The sequence below is a fragment of the Thalassophryne amazonica genome, chromosome 9, assembly GCF_902500255.1.
Source record: "Thalassophryne amazonica chromosome 9, fThaAma1.1, whole genome shotgun sequence".
NCBI lineage: Eukaryota > Metazoa > Chordata > Actinopteri > Batrachoidiformes > Batrachoididae > Thalassophryne > Thalassophryne amazonica.
The window spans coordinates 7,217,196-7,229,973 of record NC_047111.1 but is presented as its reverse complement, the minus strand read 5'-3'; the positions used below and the strand labels follow the sequence as shown (position 1 = coordinate 7,229,973).

Sequence of the window (12,778 nt, the reverse complement as noted above, 5' to 3'; positions counted from 1 at the left end):
AGCAGCTCTCCACCAGCATTGTTTACGGTGCGGGTGGGGAGCTGTTGACCCTGACTGGGGATGTTGTCGGGCGGTAGAAGGAGTACTTCGAGGATCTCCTCAATCCCATCGTCACGTCTTCCGAAGAGGAAGCAGAGACTGGGGACTCGGAGGCGGACTCATCTATTACCCAGGCCGAAGTCACAGAGGTGGTTAGAAAGCTCCTTGGTGGCAAGGCTCCTGGGGTGGATGAAATCCGTCCTGAGTACCTTAAGTCTCTGGATGTTGTGGGGCTGTCTTGGCTGACACGCCTCTGCAACATCGCGTGGCGATCGGGGACAGTGCTTCTGGATTGGCAGACCAGGGTGGTGGTCCCTCTGTTTAAGAAGGGGGACCGGAGGGTGTGTTCCAACTATAGGGGGCTCACACTCCTCAGCCTCCCCAGTAAGGTCTATTCCAGAGTACTGGAGAGGAGAATTCAACCGATGGTCGAACCTCGGATTCAGGAGGAGCAGTGTGGTTTTCGTCCTGGTCGCGGCACACTGGACCAGCTCTACACGCTCCATCGGGTGCTCGAGGGTTCATGGGAGTTTGCCCAACCAGTCCACATGTGTTTTGTGGATCTGGAGAAGGCATTCAACCGTGTCCCTCGGGGCACCCTGTGGGGAGTGCTTCGGGAGTATGGGGTCCGGGGTCCTTTGCTAAGGGCTATCCGGTCCCTGTACGACCGCAGCAGGAGCTTGGTTCGCATTGCCGGTAGTAAGTCAAACCTGTTTCCAGTGCACGTTGGCCTCCGCCAGGGCTGCCCTTTGTCACCGGTTCTGTTCATTATTTTTATGGACAGAATTTCTAGGTGCAGCCAGGGTGTAGAGGGGGTCTGGTTTGGAAACCACAGAATCTCGTCTCTGCTGTTTGCGGACGATGTGGTTCTGTTGGCTTCGTCAAATCAGGACCTTCAGCGTGCACTGGGGTGGTTTGCAGCCGAGTGTGAAGCATCCGGGATGAAAATCAGCACCTTCAAATCCGAGGCCATGGTTCTCGACCGGAAAAAGGTGCTTTGCCCTCTTCAGGTCGGTGGAGTGTCCTTGCCTCAAGTGGAGTAGTTTAAGTATCTTGGGGTCTTGTTCACGAGTGAGGGACGGATGGAGCGTGAGATCGATAGACGGATGCAGTGATGCGGTTGCTGTATCGGACCGTTGTGGTGAAGAGAGAGCTGAGTAGGGGGGCAAAGCTCTCGATTTACCGATCGATCTACGTTCCGATCCTCACCTATGGTCATGAGATTTGGCTCATGACCGAAAGAACGAGATCGCGAGTACAAGCGACCGAGATGAGTTTCCTCCGTAGGGTGGCTGGGTGCTCCCTTAGAGATAGGGTGAAGAGCTCGGACACTCGGGAGGAGCTCGGAGTCGAGCCACTGCTCCTCCACGTCGAAAGGAGTCAGTTGAGGTGGCTCGGGCATCTTTTCCGGATGCCCCATGGACGCCTCGCTGGAGAGGTGTTCCGGGCACATCCCACTGGGAGGAGGCCCTGGGGAAGGACATGCTGGAGGGACTACATCTCTCGGCTGGCTTGGGAACGCCTTGGGGTTCCCCCGGAGGAGCTGGAGGAGGTGTGTGTGGATCGGGAGGTCTGGGCGGCTTTGCTTGAGCTGCTATCCCCGCGGCCCGACTCCGGATAAAGCGGAAGAAAAAGGATGGATGGATAGATAGATGGAATTTCAAAGTGAAAACTTATTTCTATAACATGACCTAAATTACAAAATGAAACACTTAATCCTACAGTGTGTAGGATTTAGTGACATCTAGTGGTGAGGTTGCAGTTTGCATTATGATTAAATGTATAGATTATGGCACAGTGTGGTTCGTCCGTCCAGAGCAGGACGTTTTCTAAAAAATGAGTTAGCGTTCATGAATGGCAGTCATGAGGAAAGCCATCAAGACACCCATTTTTTATTTCACATTTCATTTTTTTCCCAATTAATTCAAAAAGTTAAAGATTAACCTAAATTAAGTAAAAGTAGAAGCCAAAATTAAAGATTGTATTGTTTACTGTTTAAACAAATTACAAAAATTAAGTTGTGTGCGATAACATGGAATTACACTGCACATTATTTGGTTCTTACCAAGATTAAAAAACAACAAAACTTTAGATTTAGAAGTGTTAGAGTGGTAGATAATTGATCTTGTTTTAAGGGTTAATTTCTTATTTTAAGTGTTCAACATGCTTATTTTTAGATTTAACAATCTTAATTCAAGACATCTCATCAAGTGAAATTATCTGTCCATGCAACAAAATAATTTCCCTCATATTTTTAGTGTTTTTATCTTGTTTTTTTGACACCCCCTTTTGCAGTGTGGTTTGTGTAGATTTCTTGGGTTGTTGCCGACATCTGGTGAGAAGTGTCATGTCAATAGCACCTTCAGAAATATATTTACTGAGAAAAATGGTGAAGTGACAATACTTATTTTACCTGCTGTGTATGATGGAGAGGCTTCACAGCAGATAGAGAAACAGGTCTTTTTTTTTTATAAGGATGCTTCCTCTCAGCATCTATAGAGCACTTTGTAGCTACAAACTTTAATATGTGTAACTTTAATACGGTTTTTAAGTCTTTTGTAAAGGCATTAGTTTTGCTTAATAAAAGAGCCTTTTAAGATCCCTGAAATATAAAAATTGTTTCTGTGGTGTAAAGAAGTACTCTGTCTTCTCCTACAAGTGCACATTGTAGTCGTGGGTGAAATCTGTGTACTTTGTCATCTTTCACTCCAGTCCCAAAGGTCCTGATGCCAAGACAACGACACGCTGCTGAACTGAGCCACAGACTAGTTACCCTGGTAACAGTTTCCGTGCAGCAGGATGCTGCTAGTCTGACTCCTGAAGCTTGGCTGAAGAGCAAACCGTCAGAGCTCCCCAGAGTAAATCTGGCCTCCTCCTGTTCTTCTGTCCTGTTTCAGCTCCTTCATCTACTTACACTGTTAAACTCATACCACATTTCTGGGAACCTGCACGCTGTAGCTGTTACCTACTAATGTTATAACATATGCCGCAAATAAAACGGTGACACACACTCCTTCTGACAGTTTGTACACATCGGAGGATACGTCCCCCCCAACACTGACTGGTTGTTCTGGGTGTTGAACTGCACAGAGGAATGAAGCTTCTCTTCACAGCTAACAGTTACTTCACATGACAGCGAGCACCTCCGCGGTGGCTAACAAGGCAATCTAATGCATTCGACTTGAAGTCAGAACTTGGAATAGAAAAAGTTCAACCCAAGGACACCAAAATTAAAATGACAATTCTGAAATTCACATATGGTGTCAGAACCTCAAGTTTGCATTTCTCTACTTTAGTCTTTATCATTTTTAAATTAGCTTTGAACTGTTTTTTTGTCATATGCTTAACATACTTTTTCTAATTTTTTTAACAATATGTTTAGCTGCTTGAGGCATAGAAAACATCAAGCACATTATTGTTTGACTTAAATTAGCTGGCTAGTAGCAGTGCAACTTCCTTAGTTGTTTTAATGCAATATAATGTGGTTCTTCACATTATATATATATATATATATCAAGGGTTTGTGTTTTTTATCCCTCTGGGGTCCGAGGGCATTTTTTGGACAGTTCACTCGCCTGGCATAAATGTTTTATTATTGCTGTTAACAGCTCTCCCTGCATCCCACAATCAAGTTTTATGTCTCTTTTTTTCAGGACAACCTGTGCTTTCAGAATATATATGCCATAGTAGTGTTTTATAAGTGTAATAAAGGTTTACAATCAAAAATAGGCAAGGAAAAAATAAAGCGAAAAATAATTTTCCACACACAGCAAACTATAATAAACAACTGTTTTGACACTTTAGAAAGGTAATTTGAGGTCTTGTGTGAAAGACTGTACAACAAAAAGGTTCAAACAATAAACACAAATGCACATTTTGAACAATATATACAAAATGGTCTATGCGTTTTGTTGTCCATTGATATGGTAAACAATGCTTTACGCAGAGAAAACAAGAGAGTTATCCAGTAACATTCACATGCAAACTAGTGGAGCAATCCTGATAGTTAAGCCTGGGTCCCACCGAATAATGAAGGATGAAGAAGGAGTCACGCATGGGTGTGGGGTGATTATTTGAGGAATGACCCACATTTTCATCTTAACACGTATCCACTATGAAGGTGCCACTATGTGCTTCTCTGTACCCCGCATGTGCCGCATAGCAGCCTCTAGTGAGCCACGACCACCTGTCATTACAGCCTCGAATGGCTCGCATCAGCCACACTAATCCATGTAGTGCCATGATAACGCCATGTTGGCGCACGTTTAGGCATGAGTTTGGTCCAAACCTCCAGCCCTCCCACACCTGGTCCCTTCAAAGTGTGGGTTTTCAATTCACAGATTCACAGCAGCATTTAAAGATGTCCCTTCTTTTTTTTTTAAACGCAGTCCAAAAATAGACACTCCATCACAGTTCCGCAGTTGTGCGCTGTGCGCCAGGCTGCTGTCCACCTGTAATGCACCAGACCAGCTAGACCCGAACCACGGTTTCCTGGAGAGCCGCCTCTGTGCTCCTCGCTGGCTCCGCGGCTCTCTGGCTTTTCTTCTGCAGCTTTAAACACACAAAACTTTCTGTTTGTCCATTTATTTCTGCAAAATCGCTCTTTTGCGCGCGCGCTGCTGTTGTCCTTTCATGGACAGCCACCTCTGTGCTGTTTCTAAGTGGCTTCCTTTCCATCCGTGGCTTGCTGGCTTTATTTTTTCCATGGCTTTAAACACACATCCACTTTCACACATTCACCCAAATTTTAACTTTGTGTTCGTCCAATATTGACTGAAAAATCACTCTTTTGTGAGCTGGTGTTCTGCCTAAATGCTTGTTTGAAGCGTGATGATGAGTCACTGCCTCAGTGCGCACACACAGCGGAGCTCATGTGATCCATTAATTCCAGAAGTGATTAGAGGTGTTTTCAGCATCCAAGGTTTGACAGATAATGATTAATCCGCTACAAAATAATTATTTTATATAGAGTCCAGCGCACAGAGCAGGTGGAATTGTGTGCGCAAGAGGAGAGCCGCTCCAAAAACAGCCTCTCAGGTCTTGCGTCAGTGCGCACACACAGCGGACGTCATGTGATCCATTAACAATATTTTAAATCAGCATACATTTACATACAACAGACATCAATCAATCAATCAATTTTATTTATATAGCGCCAAATCACAACAAACAGTTGCCCCAAGGCGCTTTATATTGTAAGGCAAGGCCATACAATAATTACGTAAAAACCCCAACGGTCAAAACGACCCCCTGTGAGCAAGTACTTGGCAACAGTGGGAAGGAGAAACTCCCTTTTAACAGGAAGAAACCTCCAGCAGAACCAGGCTCAGGGCAGGTGGAATTGTGTGCACAAGAGGAGAGCCGTTCCAAAAATAGCCTCTCAGGTCCTGCGAAGGTGCCAGGCGCATGGATAATGGACTTTTTGCAGACTCGTACGCACCACGCAAATGCCTCTAAGCCGTCGCAGTAACTCAAACACAAACTGCGCCACGCTGTTGTTGCTAAATTTTGAACATCTTGAAATTAGCGCCACACTCAGAGAGGAGCCTCGTTAACTGAAGATAATGCCTCTAAGAGCCACTCTGAGCCACTATACTGCCACGATAGTTGAAGAAACCCTCTCGTAGCAAAGAAAACATGCGTGGCTCCTTCTTCATCCTTCGTTATTCGGTGGGACCCAGGCTTACACACTCTGTTTGAGCATGTGGGATTGTTATCAGAGGCTCATCTTCTGCTCTGTCTGCTTCACTGATCGCTGTGCGTACTGGTGCAGGGCGCATGGAGACCAATAGTATGTACTCATTGGAGCACCCAGGGGGCTATTCAAACGGGCCGACTAGTAACATATCACTCCTGAAAATGATCTTTGGCTTTTCACGTGAGGGAAATCTGCCCTACGATTGGATTTTGGAAAACTATGTGATGGTGAACCAATTCCGATTGAACACTCACATTGCGCACGTTATCACACAGCTTCTATGAGGAGTACAAAGATGGCCGATGGCTGGCTCGAAAGTCAGCGGAGTTAACTTTTCAGCAAAAAAAAAGAGTAAGTTTCTATCTCATATCATTAAAAAGTTATTTAGAAATTAGTAAAGCTTGGTCGGCCTCAGAGCGTTACCTTTAAGTCAGAATAGGAAAAGTCTCACAAAAAGACCTCCAAATTCAAAACTAGCACTTTGTAATTCATGTGTGGTGTCTGAACCTTTAGCTGGCCCTTATTCATTTTTATTTATTCATTTTTATTTTTTACTATATGTGTCACACACTGGACATATGTTTGTCATATCTATTTCTCACTATATGAGGTCTATTAGATAATAAACCGACCCTTTTATTTTTTTTTTAAACTTTATTGATCTGAGTCACGTGAGATTGCATCAGCCAACCTTGATCCTTAGTGCGCATGCGTGAGTTTTTTCCCGCCTGTCGGCTGTGTCATTCGCCTGTGAGCAGCCTTTGTGTGGGGAGTGGTCCTGTGCGCTCTGCGGATTTTTCTTGGAAGGAAAATGGCGGAACGATTGGAGCAGCGCTACTGCATCAAATTTTGCCAGAAACTTGGCGACAGCCAAGTGGAAACCATCAGAAAAATAAAGACGGCTTTCGGGGATGACGCTATGGGCACCACACAGATTAAGGAGTGGTACAACCGGTTTAAAGACGGACGCGTAACGGTGGAGAGCGCGCCGCGCTCCGGCCGACCATCGACGTGCCGAAATGACGAGATCATTTCCAAAGTGAACGCTGTGGTGATGCGGGACCGTTGAGTGACCATCCAAGAAATTGCGGACGAAGTGTACATCAGTACTTTTTCGGCACATTCAATTCTTACAGAAGATTTGGGCATGAAGAGAGTGGCTGCGAAGTTCGTGCCGAGGTTGCTGACGGCGGAGCAAAAGCACCTCCATGTGGAAGTCTCACAGGACATACTGGACTCCAATCACACTGATCCCAGCTTTATGGACAGTATTATCACCGGCGATGAGTCCTGGGTGTACGGGTACGACCCGGAAACAAAATTCCAGTCGTCACAGTGGAAGCATTCCACGTCGCCACGACCGAAGAAGGCGCGCCAAGTGCGCAGCAACGTGAAGGTAATGCTGACTGTTTTTTTTTACTCCTGCGGTGTGGTACACCACGAGTACGCACCACAGGGTCAAACAGTAACGAAGGAGTATTACAGGGATGTCCTCCATCGCCTCCGTGAAGCTGTACAGCGCAAGAGACCGGAGTTGTGGGCCACAGGAAATTGGCGCCTCCACCACGACAACGCGCCAGCTCATTCCTCCAACTTGATTCGGACTTATTTGTCTAAAAACCAAACTCCTGTGGTTCCACAGGCTCCATACTCTCCTGACATGGCCCCTTGTGACTTCTGGCTGTTCCCAAAAATTAAAAGACCATTAAAAGGAACACGTTTTGAGACGAGGGAGGACATCATGGCTGCAACGACGGCGGAGCTGCGCACCATCCCGAAAGAGGCGTTTTTGGAATGCTTCCAACAGTGGCGACACCGCTGGGAGAAGTGTGTGGAGTCCCAAGGAGTGTACTTCGAGGGTGATTAGGTTTCCAACCCTCCAGGTAAGCCAGTTTTTTTTTCCCGGCCAAAGGTCGGATACTTTTCTAATAGACCTCGTACATATAGCTATTAGGGCTGCAGCTATTGATTATTTTAGTATTCTATCGATTATTCGGATGAAAAGTACTTTTGTGTTTTTAAACAACATCAACAGTCCAGGGGTCTCATGTGCAAAGACTTGCGTGGACTTTCTGTATGCCAAAACCCTGAATCAGGCATAAGCACAAATGTATTCAGATGTATTAAAGTGTCCATAGGCATGGATCCACGCACCTTCAGTTTTGACATCCCATTGAACGTGGAATTGAGTGTGGAACCAAACTCCTCCCTGGCCACGCCCCATTTAAATATGTAATTTCATGTAAATAGGCCCTTTGAGCAGGGATTCACCACGACGTCACATCAGACAACATGAACACAGAAAAGAAATTATACTACAGATGACTGGAAATTATGTGGAGACACGCAGGGACAGTTTACTCAGTACGTTGTTAAACAGATTCATCATGAAACTGGAAAAATGTTTCCAGTTTTAGTACTTGTGACACAAGTACTAAAACTTCCTCCTTGTGTAGAAGAAACAGCAAATCAGGTGAATTATTTTGAGGACAGGCAAATTATAGTCACCCATTTCGAACTGACACAGGATGAAAATGGCACAATTCCAAGTTCTGATGCAAGACGGACGCAGCTAATACACTAATAACGACGTGCATTTCTGTGCTATGTTTGTGAGTGTGAATGTTTTGTGTGTGGTTATTCGGCACGGGTGTGTGTTTCCACTTGGATGTTATTAATCCACATAACTGCTCTCTTTCAGATCCTGCACTGATCACAAATCTGCCAACCTAACAGTGTCTTACAGCCTCTCCTTCACCACGCAACTCATTTTTAAAATGTTGGTTTGATGTAACTGTTAGAATTTGTTCATGTGATCTGTGATGAAATTGCGCTGCGTTTTCTGTGAAAACCAGTTAAGTTTGTGTTTGACCTACCATGGGTGCCAAACAACACCTGGATTCTCCAATTTGCGATGTACTCAGTCACTTTGGTGTTACAACATCATCAGTGAGCATATGACACAGTTAAACAAAATAACTAAAACCTTAAACAATGGACAAGAAATCAGTGCTACTGAAGATTGTGATGAAAAGTTGATTTGCAAAAACAAACAGGTGCTGTTCTTAACATGGCATTTAATAATGGAAATCATTTTCTTCTTGATGTTTTCTTAGTGTGGGCTTTACCAACATCATTTGTTCTCATCACATACAAACCATTTTGTTGTACTTTCTTCAGTTTATATCTTACGTTTGCTGTTTCTCTGATTCTTTTAATTTGTTATTCTGAAATGCCAGACATCTTTCTCAGCATTCTCACTTGATATATCCAGGCTTCTCCTGCACTCCACTCACACATTATTGCTGGTCTTTTATAAACTTGACCTTTGGCCCTAGCCATAATTCTTTGGTCACACAACATTCATTCTTACACTTTTTTGTATCTCTTTATCTTCAGTTACCACTGACACTAGCTGGTTGAACTTACAACCCCAATTCCAATGAAGTTGGGACATTGTGTGAAATGTAAATAAAAACAGAATACAATGATTTGCAAATCCTCTTCAACCTATATTCAATTGAATACACCACAAAGACAAGATATTTAATGTTCAAACTGATAAACTTTATTGTTTTTGTGCAAATATTTGCTCATTTTGAAATGGATACCTGCAACATGTTTCAAAAAAGCTGGGACAGTGGTAACAAAAGACTGGGAAAGTGGATGAATGCACAAAGAACACCTGTTTGGAACATTCCACAGGTGAAAAGGTTAATTGGAAACAGGTGAGTGTCATGATTGCGTATAAAAGGAGCATCCCCAAAAGGCTCAGCTGTTCACAAGCAAAGATGGGGCGAGGATAACCACCTTGTGAACAACTGTGTGAAAAAAACAGTCCAACAGTTTAAGAACAATGTTTCTCAATGTTCAATTGCAAGGAATTTAGGGATTCCATCATCTACAGTCCATAATATAATCAGAAGATTCATGAGAATCTGGAGAACGTTCTACATGTAAGCGGCGAGGCTGAAAAACAACATTGAATGCCCGTGACCTTCGATCCTTCAGACGGCACTGCATTAAAAACCGACATCATTGTGTAAAGGATCTTACCGTGTCGGCTCAGGAACACTTCAGAAAACCATTGTCAGTTCGTTGCTACATCTACAAGTGCAAGTTAAAACTCTACCATGCACAGCGAAAGCCAAACATCAACATCTTCTCTGGGCCTGAGCTCATTTGAAATGGACAGACGCAAAGTGGAAAAGTGTGCTGTGGTCTGATGAGTCCACATTTCAAATTGTTTTTGGAAATCATGGACGTCGTGTCCTCCAGACAAATCAAATCAAATCAATTTTATTTATATAGCGCCGAATCACAACAACAGTTGCCCCAAGGCGCTTTCCAAAAGAAGAAAAAGACCATCCAGATTGTTACCAGCGCAAAGTTCAAAAGCCAGCATCTGTGATGGTATGGGGGTGTGTTAGTGCCCTTGGCATGGACAACTTACACATCTGTGATGCACCATCAATGCTGAAAGGTACATCCAGGTTTTGGAGCAACACATGCTGCATCCAAGCAACGTCTTTTTCAGGGACGTCCCTGCTTATTTCAGCAAGACAATGCCAAGACACATTCTGCACGTGTTACAACAGTGTGGCTTCGTAGTAAAAGAGTGCAGGTACTAGACTGGCCTGCCTGCAGTCCAGACCTGTCACCCACTGAAAATGTGTGGCGCATTATGAAGCACAAAATATGACAACGAAGACCCCGGACTGTTAAACAACTGAAGTTGTACATCAAGCAAGAATGGGAAAGAATTCCACCTACAAAGCTTCAACAATTAGTGTCCTTACAAACGCTTATCGAGTGTTGTTAGAAGGAAAGGTGATGTAACACAGTGGTTAACATACCACTGTCCCAGCTTTTTTGAAACGTGTTGCAGGCATCCATTTAAAAATGAGCAAATATTTGCACAAAAACAATAAAGTTTATCAGTTTGAACATTAAATATCTTGTCTTTGTGGTGTATTCAATTGAATATAGATTGAAGAGGATTTGCAAATCATTGTATTTTGTTTTTATTTACATTTCACACAATGTCCCAACTTCATTGGAATTGGGGTTGTACTAGGTAATAGTACCTGTAGTCATGAAGGACTACAGCAGTCTGACATTTGACCCTAGTGACCTTCTTTTCCAAATAGCATGCCAAATTTGATCCAGATTGAGTTGATGTAATGTAAATGTAATTCATTGTGCCTGACTGTTGCAAAAAAATAATTTTTAAGGGCAGTTTCAGGGTCAACCTTCACTGACCTTCCAAGTTTGGTAGAAATCAGCAAAAGGACCTGTGAGACGTTGGCCAACAACAACAACAGACAGGCAGATATGACCTTGTCCCCAATGATTGACCTTTGGCAAATTTGGCCTTACTCAGCAATTCTGGTACCCACATTCATATGCAAAATTTGGTACAAATTGAATTGAGAAAAAAAAAAGCTTAAATTTTTACCTTTGACCTCAATTTGATCTCACCTGGGCAATTCCAGAACCCATGAAGGTATGTGTGTCAAGCTTGTTGGACATCAGAGTGAGAAATCAGTATTTTGATCTTTGAACCTAATGATCTTGATCTTTGCTCAAACAAACTCTTTAAGGCCAATCCTAGGGTTGACCTTCATCCATGTATTAAGTTTGAAGGAAATCAGCCAAAGAACCTGGAAGAAGTAGAACCTTGGAGAACAGACAAACGTTGCTCAAATTAGAGTAGACTTTAGTCTTCCAATAACTTCACATGAAATCTAACGTCTAAAATTTGAACTTCATTAAACCTCAAACAGTCTGTCTTTTTTCTTGTTGAGTTGATAACATCTTTCATCTAGACCTTTTTTCTGTTATTCTTGCTTCCTCTCCACTTTATCCCTTCTGGTAGTGTAAAACATAATGTCATCTGCAAAAGCGTGAACCAGAAGTATTTTAACACATTGCTATTACTGATTGTCTTCTCAGTTTAAGTGCCATTTGTTTTTGCAAAAGAGGTCTTGTTTCTTCTTACATAACAGTTTGTGCTGATTTAGGCTGACTGTGGTCATAACTTTATAGCCATTCCTACAAGAGTGCTATTGTTTGTGCAGACGCATGGAGTTGTTCATGTTGCACATTGCTAATGTTGTCCATTGCTCATATCAGCACTCTCCTCCTCGCGGTGAGCGTAGCACACCTTTTCAGTGAGCAATGTCAGGTTCTCTTGGCTGAACAGTGTTCAGATTATTTCACCGTTCTGGAGAACAGATTCTAACAGTTCATTCTTTACCTTTATCATTTCCTCAGTGCTCGGAAACGGCCGATTCCCTACTATCGGCCCAGTCCTTCGTCATCGAGCTACGACAGCAGCCCCTCGCGGTCCAGTCGCAGTCGCAGTCGTAGCTACAGCAGCTACAGCCGCAGCAGGAGCCACAGCCGAAGCCACAATAACCGAAGCCACAGCCGAAGCCAGAGCTGGAGCAGGAGCCGGAGCTGGAGCAGGAGTCACTCACGCAGTCACCACAGTCGCTCCAGTCGAAGCAGCTATGACAGCCCCGGCTTCTGAACACAAAGCACACAACAGAGAAATGCAGTGAAGCCGTCCTGCTCAATGGATCTCGAACAGTGTCCAAGTATAATCCAGGACCCAAAGTCCTCCACTTTAATCCATTATTGCTATGAACCTGGATCAAAGAGGAGAAATGCATCCTGTACTCTGAAATTGGCTTTCATCGTTCGTGTATTCACGTACCCATGTATGGGTTACCACCACTAGGGGCTGCACGACTTATATCAACACAAGTCGAGTCGGGGTCAACTAACCTTAGGGATGGGTATTGATAAGATTTTATCGATATCTATACCATTATCTATTCTGCTTATCGATTTGATTCCCTTATCAATACCTCTCTCTACTAAAAGTAGGTTTTACAGGTTTTCTATGTCAACAACATTTTATTGAGTCTTAAAGTAAAAAATATGAAATTGGTCACTGGATCCTTAAATTCTGGATATAATAAACTCTACATGGTGGATCCTTGATCTCTGGACATACGAGAAATCAACAAAATC

The 12,778-nt window shown here is 43.6% G+C and overlaps 1 protein-coding gene across 1 annotated transcript in view; it reads left to right on the top strand.

Annotated features, from left to right (window-relative positions):
* srrm3 (serine/arginine repetitive matrix 3) overlaps positions 1-12,510 on the top strand; it is a 304,377-nt gene extending 291,867 nt beyond the window's left edge. The window contains exon 14 of the mRNA XM_034177539.1: positions 12,014-12,510. Coding sequence (XP_034033430.1) covers positions 12,014-12,272 — 259 coding nt within the window. The 3' untranslated portion in view covers positions 12,273-12,510. The remainder of the gene's footprint in view (positions 1-12,013) is intronic.
* The last annotated feature ends 268 nt before the right edge of the window (positions 12,511-12,778 follow it).